The sequence below is a fragment of the Chrysemys picta genome, chromosome 1, assembly GCF_011386835.1.
Source record: "Chrysemys picta bellii isolate R12L10 chromosome 1, ASM1138683v2, whole genome shotgun sequence".
Taxonomy (NCBI): Eukaryota; Metazoa; Chordata; order Testudines; family Emydidae; genus Chrysemys; species Chrysemys picta.
Window position 1 is genome coordinate 231,190,260 of NC_088791.1, and position 13,911 is coordinate 231,204,170.

At 48.6% G+C, this 13,911-nt stretch overlaps 1 protein-coding gene across 7 annotated transcripts in view; it reads left to right on the top strand.

The window, feature by feature from the left end:
- ASMTL (acetylserotonin O-methyltransferase like) overlaps window positions 1-13,911 on the top strand; it is a 56,150-nt gene that overhangs the window by 41,306 nt on the left and 933 nt on the right. For 4 of the 7 annotated variants that reach the window (XM_008167396.4, XM_042845648.2, XM_042845650.2 and 1 more), the window contains 2 exons: window positions 1,931-2,053; window positions 4,707-4,936. In XM_008167396.4, the coding sequence (XP_008165618.1) occupies window positions 1,931-2,053; window positions 4,707-4,924 (341 nt within the window). In that variant the 3' untranslated portion in view covers window positions 4,925-4,936. The remainder of the gene's footprint in view (window positions 1-1,930; window positions 2,054-4,706; window positions 4,937-13,911) is intronic. The other 3 variants (XM_042845649.2, XM_065580787.1, XM_065580788.1) reach the window with 1 other exon arrangement.

A 13,911-nucleotide genomic window follows, 5' to 3' on the forward strand; every position in this document is an offset into this window, starting at 1 on the left:
CCAGCGAAAGTGTAAGCAGAAGCTATGTCTGGGGGCAAACCAGGTTAAGCACAAGGCAGAATCCTCCATGTTGAGTGAAAGTCTTGGGTCCTTGCATGTTCCTTCATTTCCTCATAAGACAGCAGGGTAAAAAGAGACTGGGTGAGAGTGGAAAATAGTGGTGGACTGAGGAGACATGGCTTAAGTGACACCAGTGAGGGGCCTGACTGGACACTCCTCCTGTGTATGCCGTATTAACTTGCTTGAGGATACTTCCATTACCATCACAATTCCATTTCACTTCTTGACTCAGGCTTCTACACGGTTCATAAACTTTACAGTATTCTTCACATTAGGGTTACCATTCGTCCGGATTTACCCGGACATGTCCTCCTTTTGTGTGCTAAAAATAGCGTCCGGGGGGAATTTGTAAAGCACTCACAATGTCCAGGATTTCCCCCTCCCCTGGCAGAGCAGAGCGAGCGGCTGGGAGGGCTGCAGGAAAGTCCCGGGCTGGACTCCGGAGCAGCTTCCTCCTCCCACCCCCCCCCCCCTGCATTCTGAGCCGGCCGGCAGCTCCTCCTCCTGCAGCCCGCTCCGGCAGCCCTGTGCAGGGCCAGGGACCGGGTTTTGTGTTGTGCAGGGGAGCTCAGCCATGTGTCCGGCTGGCACAGAGCCCAACACCCTGTTCTGAGCAGCAGGGTAAGGGGGGGCAGGAGAAGGGACAGGGAGGTTCTGGAGGGGGCAGTCAAGAAACGGGGGGGGGGCTTTTGGAGGGGAGTGGAGAAAGTTTTGGGCAGTCAGGGTACAGGTAGGGGGTAGGGTCCTGGGGGGCAGTTGGGGGGGGGTGTCTTAGGAGGGGGCAGTTAGGGGACAAGGAACAGGGAGTCTTAGGTAGGGGGTGGGGTTCTGGAGGGCAGTTAGGAGCAGGGGTCCCAGGAGGGGGCAGTCAGGGGACAAGGAGCGGGGGGTAGGGGGCTGGGAGTTCTGGGGGGGAGCTGTCAGGGGGCAGGAGTGGGGAGAGGGATCGGAGCAGTCAGGGGACAGGGAGCAGAGGGGTTTAGATGGGTTGGGAGTTCTGGGGGGGCTGTCAGGGGGCAGGAGTGTGGAGAGGGATCGGAGCAGTCAGGGGACAGGGAGCAGAGGGGTTTAGATGGGTTGGGAGTTCTGGGGGGGGCTGTCAGGGGGTGGGGAGTGGTTGGATGGGGCGTGGGAGTCCCAGGGGTCTGTCTGGGGGTGGGGGTGTGGATAAGGGTTGGGGCAGTCAGGGGACAAGAGGCAAGGAGGCTTAGATAGGGAGTGGAGTCCCGGGGGGCAGTTAGGGGCAGGGGTCCCAGGAGGGGGCAGTCAGGGGACAAGGAACGGGGGGAGGGTTGGGGGTTCTGGGGGGGCGGGAAGTGGGAGGGGCAGAGGCGGGGCTAGGGCGGGGCTCCTCCCGTCCTCTTTTTTGCTTGCAGAAATATGGTAACCCTACTTGACATGAATTGTCCTTCTCTCACCATGTCTTCTGTAACTGCAAATCAAAATATTAGATGTGTAGCACAGTGCATAACCAGTGCTGAAGTCTTTATTCATGACTTCATGTCTTCTTAACTATTGAAACTTCCTTTACTTTGGCTCACCAGTTCTGAGTTCTGAATTCCAGCAAATGTAGGAAGTTGCATACAGAAAAACCTGTCCCCATCACCTCTACTGGCTCCCTGGTTTTTTTAGGATGCAAGCTCTGGTTCCCCTCCTTGTTTCTAAAACTTTTCATGGACTTGCTAATTGGAGCAAAAGAAAGTTCAAAATCAAATGTACATTAAAACTAAACTGACACTGAAATTATCTTACCTTGCATGTTCTGCATCACTAAACTACATCCAACTATAAATAAACATACATATTCCCCTAAATATCTTTCACTTTGCTTTATAGAATTGTATCATACCAAATATACATTTTCTAACAGGTGACTTCTTCAAAGATAATCTTCCAGAAGCAGATCTTTACATCCTTTCACTAATTCTACATGACTTGAATGATGAAAAGATTAACATATTGTTAAGCAAAATATCAGGTATTTGCAAACCAGGTAAGGGTTTTTCATCTTGTGGGGTGTTTTTTTAGGGTATGTCTGCACTGGCAAGTTTCTGCGCAACAAGTTATACCACTTTTATTAAACCGCTGGAATTAAAACGCTGTTGCATGTCCACACTGTGCTTCTTGTGACGCTGGAGCGCATCCACATTAGCAGCTCTTGCAACGGCAAAGAGAGCAGTGCATTGTGGTAGCTATCCCACTGGCCGCAAGGTGCTTTGGGAAGGGTTTGCAATGCCTCATGGGGCAGGCACAGCATCACATGATGCAGGTTTCCCAATTCCATTTTCCATGTGCATCCTACTACATTTCCAGCTGCTTTTCAACTGAAGTGGGGAGGGGGGAGCAGTGTGTGTGACAGAGGTGTGTGTGTGTGTGTGTGGAGGGGTGGGAGAGACAGTGTGTTTTGGGGGACAGAGAGTGTCTCAGCATGCTGTCTTGTAAGTTCAGACAGTGGCAGGAAGCAACCAGTCCTGAGGCAGGGGGAGAGGGAACCCCCAACATCAGCCCCTGCCTCCCTCCCCAGCTCTCTGCAGAGCAGCCACTTGAGGGATTATGGAGGCCAGTTGAGTGCTTTCCGCACTGTAATGTGTTTACACAGCCAATACAGCGCTGGAGTCTCTGTGCTTTAAGAATTCCAACTCTTGTTGAGGTGGGTTTTTTTGCAATGCTGCAACTGAGGAGTTTCTGCGCACTAAGTGGCTTGGCAGTGTGTACACCTCGGGAGTTACACCGCAGAAAGCTGCTTTACTGCGCAGTAACTTGCCAGTGTAGACAAGGCCTTAGTGTTTACAGTATAGTGCTTAATAGCAGAAGGATTTTATGGGTAGCCGTTTGCAATCAAAGATGAACATGTCTGTCATCAATTTTTTCTTCCCCATCTTAAAATAGAAGCCTTTACAAATTGTGTTAGGCACAATATACTAAGAAGCAAAAAGTTATCAAGGCGGTCATTGTACTAAGGAACCATCAATTCACTTATTTATATTTAACTTCTAAAACTATCATTTATATAAAAAGTTTTGATTGTCTCTCTCTCTCCCTCCCCCTTAGTGTGTTGCTTTCCATCATGGACCCTGAACCTGTAAACACTTACGCATATGCTTACATTAACTCCTGAGAGTAGTGCCATTGAACTCAATGGGATTACTCATGTGCATAAAGTTAAATGTGCATAAATGTTTTCAGGATCAGGGCCTTTGATGGTAAACTCTTCAGGAGATGGGCTGTTTTTTTTCCCCGTGTGTGTGTGTGTGTGTGTGTGTGTGTGTGTGTGTGTATAGTGCTTAGCATATTCTGGATGTTATTGGAATAAAAATAATGAAGTGTTCCTGAAATAGGAACCTCACATATGCCCAGAGCCATCCCTAGGGTACAGCCATCCCTAGGCGACCACCCCCGGGCCCTGAGCATTTGGGGGGCACGCGCTTGGTTAGGAGGTGGGTGGGGAGGTGAGGTGGGGGAAAGGCGGGGGGCGAGGAGGAGCTCCCCCCCAACCTTCCTCTCCTCCCAGTGCTTCCTGTCCCACAGGCCCTGCCGATCAGTGCCTCCCCCTCCCTCCCTCCCATTTCGCCACGACTGGAGGTGCTGCGGGGGAGGGGAGAGGAGCGAGGGCGCAGCGCACTTGGGGGAAGAGGGTGGAACGGTGCGGAAGAAGTGGGGCGGGGGTGGGAAGAGGCGAGGTGGGGGTGGGGCCTTGGGGAAGGGGTGGAGTGGGGGTGGGGCTGGGGGATGCTCCCCCCGGCAGATAGAAATTCGACGCCTATGTCCCGGGCCCTGCACCCCCCTAGGGATGGCCCTGCATATGCTGTACCATACTCTACGTACAATATAAAAATACCAAAGGGAGGAGGGAACTACTTGTAGGACTGAGGAGGGCAAAGGTGATAACCAAATGATAACTGCATTTGCCAGTAACTTTTCATGTAGGATGGAGAACAGGGGACATGACAAAAAGACCTTGCAAGCAGTGGAGGTAGAGAGCAGTAAGAGAAAACCCAGGCCGCTTGCTTCAAGGGACAGTTTGGAATACCTTGTGGCTAAATGTTGCCGCAAAGGAATCTCTGTGATTGGCTGATGACATTTATAATGGGAGGCCTTAATGATATCATTAGCTGATAACTTTTACTTCAAGTAGTAACCATGCTGTTTGCTGAATCACCCCTGAAAACCAAAGGGAGGAATGCCTGCCTTCTCGTATGCCTTACTAACTTCCTAATCTAGCAGGAAATGGTCACTATAGAGGCCTTGAACCCTTTTCTATGAAACAGAATTACATCTGGGCTGTATGAAATACTTTAAGACTATTCTCCAACACCTTCATGTTTTATACCTTTAGAATAGTCTCTTGTTAGCTTGAGACAATGTGCTTTGACGGGATAAAATAATAGGTTGTTTCACAAATCAGAAAACTTAAGAAAACTCTGAAAGTTCCCTTATCCTCCTAGCATGAAATAACTACCTCTCCACTTCAGGGTGAGAAATGAAATGGAAATGTTCTCCACAGGCTCACAGAGCAAACTCACTAACACATCAATCTTAGGTACACATCTTCCCCATTTATAATAGCATTTGAACCAACAGCATTGCAGTTTGGAAGCTAAGAATATTTTATTGAACCATTTTTGGTTGTTGTTTTGGAAACACAGGAAGTGCCTTGCTACTGGCAGAAATTGTGCTTGATGAAGAGAAGACACACCCTCCTAGAGCAGTATTACAGTCCCTCAGTATGACTGAAGGCAAGCAGAGAAGTGGCTTGGAGTATAAGCAACTACTGGAGAAATATGGATTCACCAATGTGCAAATTAAGATTACAGGAAACATTTTAGATGCGATTTTGGGCTTTAAGAAAACTTCTGCACATTAGTTTGCACTGCAAGTAAGTGTGGCACTGAGCTTTTGTAACTTAACTTTCATACAACCATCAACCAGCCATAATATGGATTGTTTTGTCAATTGCTTAGGTACAGTATGAACTGTGTATAAAGTTCTCTGGAAAATGGTCGAATGCTGCAGGAATTTTCTTGCTCCTTAAGCAACTTATTCAGTAGTTACCAATCATTGCATTTGTCTTTACAAAAGTGCATTTTGTACAACTTTGGCAATTTTGGGGTGCTCTTTCCTTTTGCTCGTTGCTTTGCTCAGAAGCAGAAGAGGGAAACAACCTTGAAATGCATGTTTTTGCAAACAGGAATAAAAAATGAAAAAGTTGGGATTTTCAGATGTGTTTTAGGACCATAGGCAACTGCATCTTTATCACTTAGGTGTCTGTGAAACTCCCACCCATAGCTGTCATGTCACAAGGATCTTTACTACTGTAGACTCAGGTCCTACAGTGACCATAATTTCACTGCAGCCTCTGTAGAGGCTGTCTTACAAGTGAATTGGCCACCCACATGCTCTCAAACTGAGAGCCTGAATCATACCACTCAAATACAGCTGTTCTCGAGAGAAGAGTCCATGTGGTAAAGGGATAGATGGTGACATCCTCTTTCTGTCTTACAGTAACGCCTCACTTAAAGTCATCCAGTTAACGTTTCGTTGTTACTTGCTGATCAATTTGAGAACATGCTCGTTTAAAGTTACGCAATGCTCCCTTATAACGTCGTTTGGCAGCCGCCTGCTTTGTCCACTGCTTGCAGAAAGAGCAGCCCATTGGAGCTAGCTGGTGGGGGCTTGGAACCAGGGTGGACCGGCAGCCCCCCATCAGCTCCCCGCTATGGCAGCCACCCAGCATGCTATCAATTGCCGGGCAGTTCAGCTGTCCCTCCCCCACCGCCCTGTGCTGCTCCTGCCCTCTGCCTTGGAGCTGCTCCCGGGAGCCTCCTGCTTGCTGTGCAGGGGGAGGGAGGTGTTTGGGGGGGGGAAAGAGGGGTGCTAATGTCAGGGTGTTCCCTTTCCCCCACTTCTGCCCCCCATCTCCATAGAGCAGGGTGGGGACAAGACAGGGCTCAGGACAGAGGGAGCTTGCTGGCAGCAGCTGCTGTCTCAACTTGCTGATCTACTTAAAAAGGCAATGTACTTAGATTGGGGTCAGCGTACTTAAAGGGGCAATGCGTGTCTCTCTCACACACACGGTGTGTGTCTCTGTCTCTCTCTACCATGCTGTCTCCCCTCCCTCCATTCCTGCTGCCTTGTAGAGTGTGAGGCTACATTAACAACATGTTAACCCTTGAGGGCTCAGCTAAGTGCTAGTTAGTCATTTAGCAGTAAGGCATTCCCTGGGAAATATCCCACCCTCTGACTTCACCAAAATTTCCCTGGAACCTAACCCCGCCATTTACATTAATTCTTATAGGGAAATTTGATTCACTTAACATCTTTTCGCTTAAAGTAGCATTTTTCAGGAACATAATTACAACGTTAAGCAAGAAGTTACTGTATCTACTGCTCTTCCCTTCTTTCCAACTCCATGCTGATAGAAGAGGAATATAGAAATGCCAGTTTTTCATGCTGTGATTTTTAATTGGAAGGATAAGTATATATTGTATGTTCAGATTATCAATTAATTTGTCACTCTGGTTTTCTCACTATTTCATGTGCTGTTTTGTCTAATAACTCTTCAATAGTGACTTTTTTCATATAAAATATATTTTGCTAAACCTATAGTGGAACCCCACCTGCCTGTAAATAAAGCTACTGTTTTTCATCTCTGTGCATTTACTGACTGCAGCAGATTTCTATAGCCATATCCCCACTCAGTCAGGACAAAAGAGGAGAGGCTGTACTTACTCTCAGCTGCTGACATCAGCAACTTTCAGAGATTCGTTTAACAAGGGCAAGAATTATATAGTTTTGTCTGGCAGAGTTTGTCTTCTCAAGTGCACCATAAATGTCTGTCATTAACATAATTACTTTTCTCTTTGAGCACTGAGCAGGGTAAAGGGGCCCTGATGTGTTAAATTATCAGTGAGGGACATATTTATTACAATATGTTTCAACTATGCAAATTCATCATGAAAATTTGTCAACCTCTACTTATCCATGTTTTCCTATAATAATAATGATGACAATTTTTATTTACCTGTAGCAGTTTCTTGCCTGGATGAGTAGAGTTTGGTAAGGTTGTATATCCACCTACTGAAAACTAAATAAACTAAAAACAAATTTCTCTCTGTTTTGGTACAAAAAAGGTCTTTTTCTACTTTTAATTGGTCTGCATTAAAAAAGATAGCATTATTATTTCAACAGATGGAAGTTTTACTGTTTGATTCTGTCTCACCAAGCATGTGACTGATTTACATAAGCTGTAGAACTATCATATTCTACCATTCCGTCAAATTAATGTTATGCCCTCTGATTATTGTGTACTCACTTATTGTTTTTCAAACTTTTATAGAACATAATTGACTAAAACATAAACTCAGTGTCTTAAACTAGAAAAGCACAACATTATATATTTACTCCACATTAATTCCTTGAGGCTGGGTGTCTGCATTAACTTTAACTTTGCAAAATTAGTTGTGTGTGTGGGGGGGAAGCTTACCTTTTGAAAAGTCCATATAAGACATGCATCTGAAGCAGCTGTTGAAACAAATAACATTCTTTGTGCACCGAGACAGCTAAAATCATTTTCGCTAACTGGTTTTGAATGTCTCACAAAGGGTGGCTAATGAGCTGCAGGAGAATGTGCTTTGCTCAACAGCGGGTGTCTGTGTGCTGTTAGCTTGTCTCCAAACTATTTCAGAGAGATTTGCTGACAGGCGGGAAAGATCAATGCTGTATGTCTTTCAGAGAGCAGAGGGGAAAGACATTTGCAAGTTTTCACTTGCTGTTGACAGGCCTATTCCTTCCACTGCCAACACTCCCACTGAGTTCAGTGGAAGTGTAGCGTGTGCAAGGAATTCAGGGCTGGGCAGGGCAGGGAAGGGAGAGGAGTTTATGATCATTTTAAATACTACAGAATTACTGGGAGAGTGATAGACATTCCGAATATTAGACAGACCAATAATCTGATTTTATAAAGGTACAGACATTAATATGCCGCTTCCCTGGACAAAATTAGTTTCTATTCACTATTGTTGTAATGACTGGGTCTTAAAGTTTCCTTATTGAAAAAACTGTCTGAATAATGTTTTAAGTCAAGGATAATTTTGAGCCATTAAAATTAATTATCCAAATCTGCATAATCCCTAATGAGAGATTATTTTGTATCATCCAGATGTCTGAACTGTTGCCAGTACTAAAGTCCAGTTGTTCACTACTTGCTGTTCGGTGGTAAGCTGCTTCACAGTAGTAGGAATGCCCATGTTGATATCAGGACCTCCCAGGGCCGGCTCTAGGCACCAGCCCTCCAAGCATGTGCTTGGGGCGGCACTTTCAAAGAGGCGGCAGTCCAGCCCTCTTTTTTTTTTTTTTTTTTTTTTTTTTGCGGTGAGGCGGGGCAGGGGAGGGCTGCAGGAAGTAACGGGGGGGGGCGGCAGAGGAAACCGCTCCCCCCCAGCTCACCTCTGCTCCACTGCTGCCTGCTCCCCCGGGTGCGCTGCCGCTCCACTTCTCCCCCCTCGCTCCCAGGCTTGCTGCACGAATCAGCTGTTTTGCGGCAAGCCTGGGGAGGAGCGGAGCGGCGGCGCGCGGCGGTGAGCTGGGGGAGGAGCGGTTCCTCTGCCCGCCCCCCAGGGTTACTTCCTCGCCCTCCCCGCGCCCCCCTGAGCGCGCCGCTGCCGCTCCGCTTCTTCCCCCTCCCTCCCAGGCTTGCCGCTAAACAGCTGATTCGCGTGGCAAGCCTGGGAGGGAGGGGGAAGAAGCGGAGCGGCCGTGGCAGGCTCAGGGGAGCAGGCGGAGCGGAGGTGAGCTGCGGCGGTGGGGGGTGCGGCAAGGGCCGCAGGAAGTAACGGGGGGTAGAGGAACCGCTCCCCACCCCAGCTTACCTCCACCTTCTCCCCCGAGCACACCCCCGTTCCGCTTCAGCCCTTGCCTGGGAGGGAGGGGTAGGAGGGGAAATGCAGCGCGCCCTGGGGAGGAGGCAGGGCTGGGGATTTGGGGAAGGGGTTGGAATGGGGCGGAGAAGGGACGGAGCCGGGGGGCGCCGGAAATGTTTTTTTGCTTGGGGCAGCAAAAAACTTGGAGCCGGCCCTGGGACCTCCACGAACTGAAATGAATGTAACTGTGTTTGTGTCTGTGTGTCTGATTTCGTATGCATGAGATAGGGTGACCAGATGTCCCGATTTTATCGGGACTGTCCCGATATTGGCTTGTTTGTCCCGCGTCCCGACCGATGTGCGGTCGGGACACTAGACAAACAAGCAATTTTGTCGTTGTGGAGGGAATCTTGCCCCCCGCGCCCCGGCTCCGTCCCCTCCTTCCCGCATTGGCTCCCTCCCCAAATCCCCGCCCTGGCCCCACCTCTTCCCCAACCACGGGGAATTCCTCCTCCCTCCCAGGCTTGCAGCATGGCGGCGCAAGCCTGGGAGGGAGGGTGGCGCTTCCTGGAGCTGGTGAGTCAGCTCCGGCACCGGGCGGGCAAGGGGGCTGCTCCCCCAGGAGGGAAACGAGGGGGCTCCTGCCCAGGCCGCTGCACAGTCGAGGAGAGCGGCTGGTGCTGGGGGAACATGGAGCAGAGACCAAGCAGCGGTTACAGGATGGTTTGGCTGCTGCCGCCATCCAGGGGATTGAACGAGCTCTGGAAAAGTGCTGGGGCTGGGCAGGAAAGTGCCTCTGCCGACCCAGGGCCCTCAGATCTCGCAGCCCCGGGAACCCGCTCCCCTGGTGTAGTGATGCTGCAGGAGGGAACCGCATTAACATGGTGATTAGCCCTGTGCTCTCTGCTCCAGCCTGGACCTGCTCCGGGGGCAGAGCTCGGAGTCAGGTAGCAAATGGGAGGGAAACTGCTCAGACCGGCTTCACCGGGACCATGAAGCAGCCCTTTTCCGCACCCACACGTTCGTGCTCTGGACCAGTCCCTGGGAGGACCCCTTCGGTGTGCCAGGCTCACTTAGGGTCACCAGGGCAAGCCCCTTGGCTTCACCGCCGCCTTCAGGGCCCGGGGCCGGGAGCGCAATGCGGAGGCTGCTCCAGCCCTGCAGCCCGCGGGGCAGTGTGGTGGGTCGGAGGCGGACACGCTCCTGCCGGGAGGGGCCGGGCCCGGCTACCTGGTTCGCCCCCTGCCCGGGTCCCCGAGCTCCCCGCGGCTGGAGAGGGGCTGTCCGGGGCTGCGGGGGCGAGTGTCCCAGCCCTGGCGGGGTGGAGCGGAGCAGCCCCTGCTGCGGGGCCAGGGCGATGGAGCCCGGGAACGGCTGGGCAGGGAGCTGCAGGAGGGGCCCGGAGCGCGGCTCGGCTGGGGGGGTGCTCCGGGCGTTTTTGTTTTTTTTTCCCTCTCCGCCGCCGGCTTTTTTCTTCTCTGCCCCCCTCCCCTGCGGCCTTTTCCCCCCTCCCCCCCCCCGCGTCCCGATATTTAATCTGTGGCATCTGGTCACCCTAGCATGAGAGGATGTTCATATGAATTCAATTCACTTATCAGAAGTTCATCCAACACTTTTATTTGAATGTGGGATCATTTACGGATGTCTGTATAAACGGCATAGAGGAAGTCCAGACAAATCAGGTAATGGAACTGTTATGTCTGAGAGACCAAGTACATCACCAAATGAATGTAAAAAGGTGTAAAATATTGGGGATTAAAAGGTCAGTAGACACAGGGAGGGAAATAAGAGAAAAGAGAGCTCAGATGCTCACTCACTGAATGATAAGCTGAGAAGAATCCTTGAGGGCTGCTCGGGATGTAAGACAAAGAGTTTTGTTCGGATTTTTTTCCTCCTGACCCAATAGAAAAATGGCAGCCCCAGCACTCTCACTAGATATTAACCACTTTCTGTGCCTGGGAGAGCAAAGGGGCTGTGGTGTGGCTCAATATGAGCCCCAAGTGCAGGAGTTTAGGCAGTGTTGTCTAAAGGCTGTGCCCCTTCATCCCCTTCTTGGCTGCCAGTTTAGTGTTGGATCGGTTTGTCGTTGTCCTAGGTGGAGCAGGGGGGCTTCCAGGCTCTCTCATTGCATCCCCTGCTGTCTTTCCACCATGATGGGTTATTAGGAGAGGCACCACCTCCTCCCTGACATTTCCCATGTCTCCAGCTGTCTTATTGGGATGGAGTTAAGGACTCCATTTCTGAGGCAAAGTGTTGGGGTTGGTCAACTACAGAGCAGATGTGTGGCTGCAGCCTAGGCAAGCCCCACCTCCCCCTCCTCATATACTTTCAAGCCTTGCCTGCTGAGAAGCACTCTAGCAATAGCAGCATCCCTGGCCCACAGAACTTTATCAATGGGCCTAAACCTACTACCATGGAAGTTAATGGGAGTTTTGCCATGTTATACTTGAAGTGAGGATTAAATTGGTTGATGGAGGGAGCGGGAGGACACTAGGTAGCAGCAATAACTTCCCTCATTTCTGAAGTACTCCAACCACCAGGAGCTGAAGACTAGGTTCATGGTTCCAATTGAGCCCATTTGATGAAGAGAGAGAGAGCATGAGTACAACATTGCCCTTGCACAGAACCAGCCTATTAAAATAAATGATTAGGGATAATCTGTAACAAGATTAGTTGCCATTCTTAGAAATGAGAACATAATCTGTAGTGGCCCTGACACACAGGTCATCTACTTTTACTTGAAGCATTTATATTGCGCAACACCAGACTTACCTTTTTCTCTTTCCCCCACCCCCTGCCCTTCCATTGCAGTCACTGTATAATATATGGGCCCATTGCTATTTTCCCATGTTCTTATGCTATTCTAAATGGAAGCCCTTGTGTATTATTGCTGCCTTGCTGCAAGAACTTTTAAAATTAATTTTTATAGGGCTATCCTATACATGTTTCTACCTCCGATTTCTCTCTGCAGCTTTCAAAACATACAATGCATGATTCACTGCTGTGTCGCTCCTGTTTTATAGCAATGTAATTTAATTTGAGTTACACCAGTGTAGAATTGGGCTAATGCAAGAACCATTACAATCATTTCCTCCTGACCTGCAAAGAGATCAAAGAACCTCACCTAGTATTTTCTGCTTCTATAAGGATAAGGATGACAAGCCTTGAACCCAAGTTAAATTCTGTCTAAGCCTTTCTTGAGAAGGATCGTCGTTCCTACTGTAAAATACTCCTTACCTATAGTTGTCTTTTTTTTCTTTTCTATGCTAATCATCACTTGCTCTCTGTAAGGTATATGGGCATCCTTCCCAGACTGGCCGTGTTTAATTCCCCTGCATATGTTTTGTCCACGTTGTGTTCATGGTATTCAGATGTCCCCAATGTTTGAGTGGTTTGCTGTAGCATATTAGTTGCCTTGCTATTCATGTTTTCCTTGCAAAGTGTCCAGGGAGGACCCTTCAGCTGTTTTAATATAAGGCTGGCGTAGTGGCCTAGAAGTGCTAGCCTTGCTTTGCTCCACATAGCAACACTTGCAGTGTGATCAGGAGCAGCAGTTCTGCCTGTGCAGGTGGAGGAAAGTTGCTGGGATGGGAGGGGAAAAACATCCTAATACAGAATCTGGATGTATTCAGGCTGTATGACCAAATGAGCATTCACGTATTTCAAAAGGTGTAAATCTGCCTCAGTTATATACAGCTAAATTCTCTGCTGGTGAGAATTTGGCATGCTGTATGTACACTCTGTAAGGCAGGGTTTGGGACAGAGGACTTTATCCATTCCCAGCCAAAAGGAATTTCATGTCTTCAGATGGTTTATTGTATTATTTATTGAACTCCAGCAATATGCTCAACCCTGGACAGAAAGGGGATTAGGTCCCCATAACCCATACATCAGAGCCCTGGGCCATCCACAAAGAAGCTATATGCCTCTCAAAGCTTCTCACCTGCCAGTAGGAGCCATACTGTCATGAGTGCCTCTGAGGTAATCAACGCAAGGGGCAGAACATAGATATGGGATTTGATTCACTGTTGTCCTGTACCTTGTGCAGGCATTTATATCAGTACAAAATGAGTGTAAAATGTTACCTCTTGGTCTGATTTGTTAGCATTGTACACCCACTTTGCACTGATATAAATGACTGCACAGGGTAGTGGAGAAGAGCAAGTAAAATAATATTCATTTGGTCAGCATTATCTTACTCTGATATTCCCTACTGGGTGGAAGAGGTAGGAAGATGCAGTGGAAAACAGCATCACCATTGTCTCTTCCCTCTATTCTCACACCTGGGCCTTCCTCACCTCAAAGAACCCTATCCCCATGGAAGAATTGTGCAGGGGCTTCTGTAGGATTGTTACTTTCTATGTTTGGATAGTGCCTAGCACAATGCTCCCCATCCTTAGTCTTCCAGTTGTCCTCTGAAGATTACTGCAATATAAATGTAAATAATAGTTTTTTTAAGAGAAGATAGGGACAGTGAGACACACACACACACACACACTGATGTTTATAGTTACCAGTCTGTTGTAGCTTGAGTCAATCTAATGGCCAGTTAGATTAAGGATGAGTGAGGAGCTGGGCTCTGTCGGTCGCGATCCAATGCTTTGCAGGACTGAACCCAAAGTTCCATGGCAAAACACCCCAACTTTATAGTTGTAAATTCCCATTTGAGTCCATGCATTTTGCAATGTCATCCTGTAATCATTAGTCCTTAAGTGGTGTTAATCTTGGGGTTTTCTGCTGTTATCATATGATGGTTATTGTCCGGCTTCCCATCGTTATCTCCTATTTGTTGTCACGCCTTCGGGGGTGTCTGCCTCACCTCTGAGGGCGTCAGTGCTGCTAACATTTTTGGCATCAGATACAATGGATGTTTTCTGATTGTCTCCTGGTCTTTCCAAGTCTCTCACTTTTTCTTGATCATCTGACATTTGTGATGGCTTTCACACCTCATCTTTTCCTGATGCATGCATTCCTCATTCACACAATCTCTTAC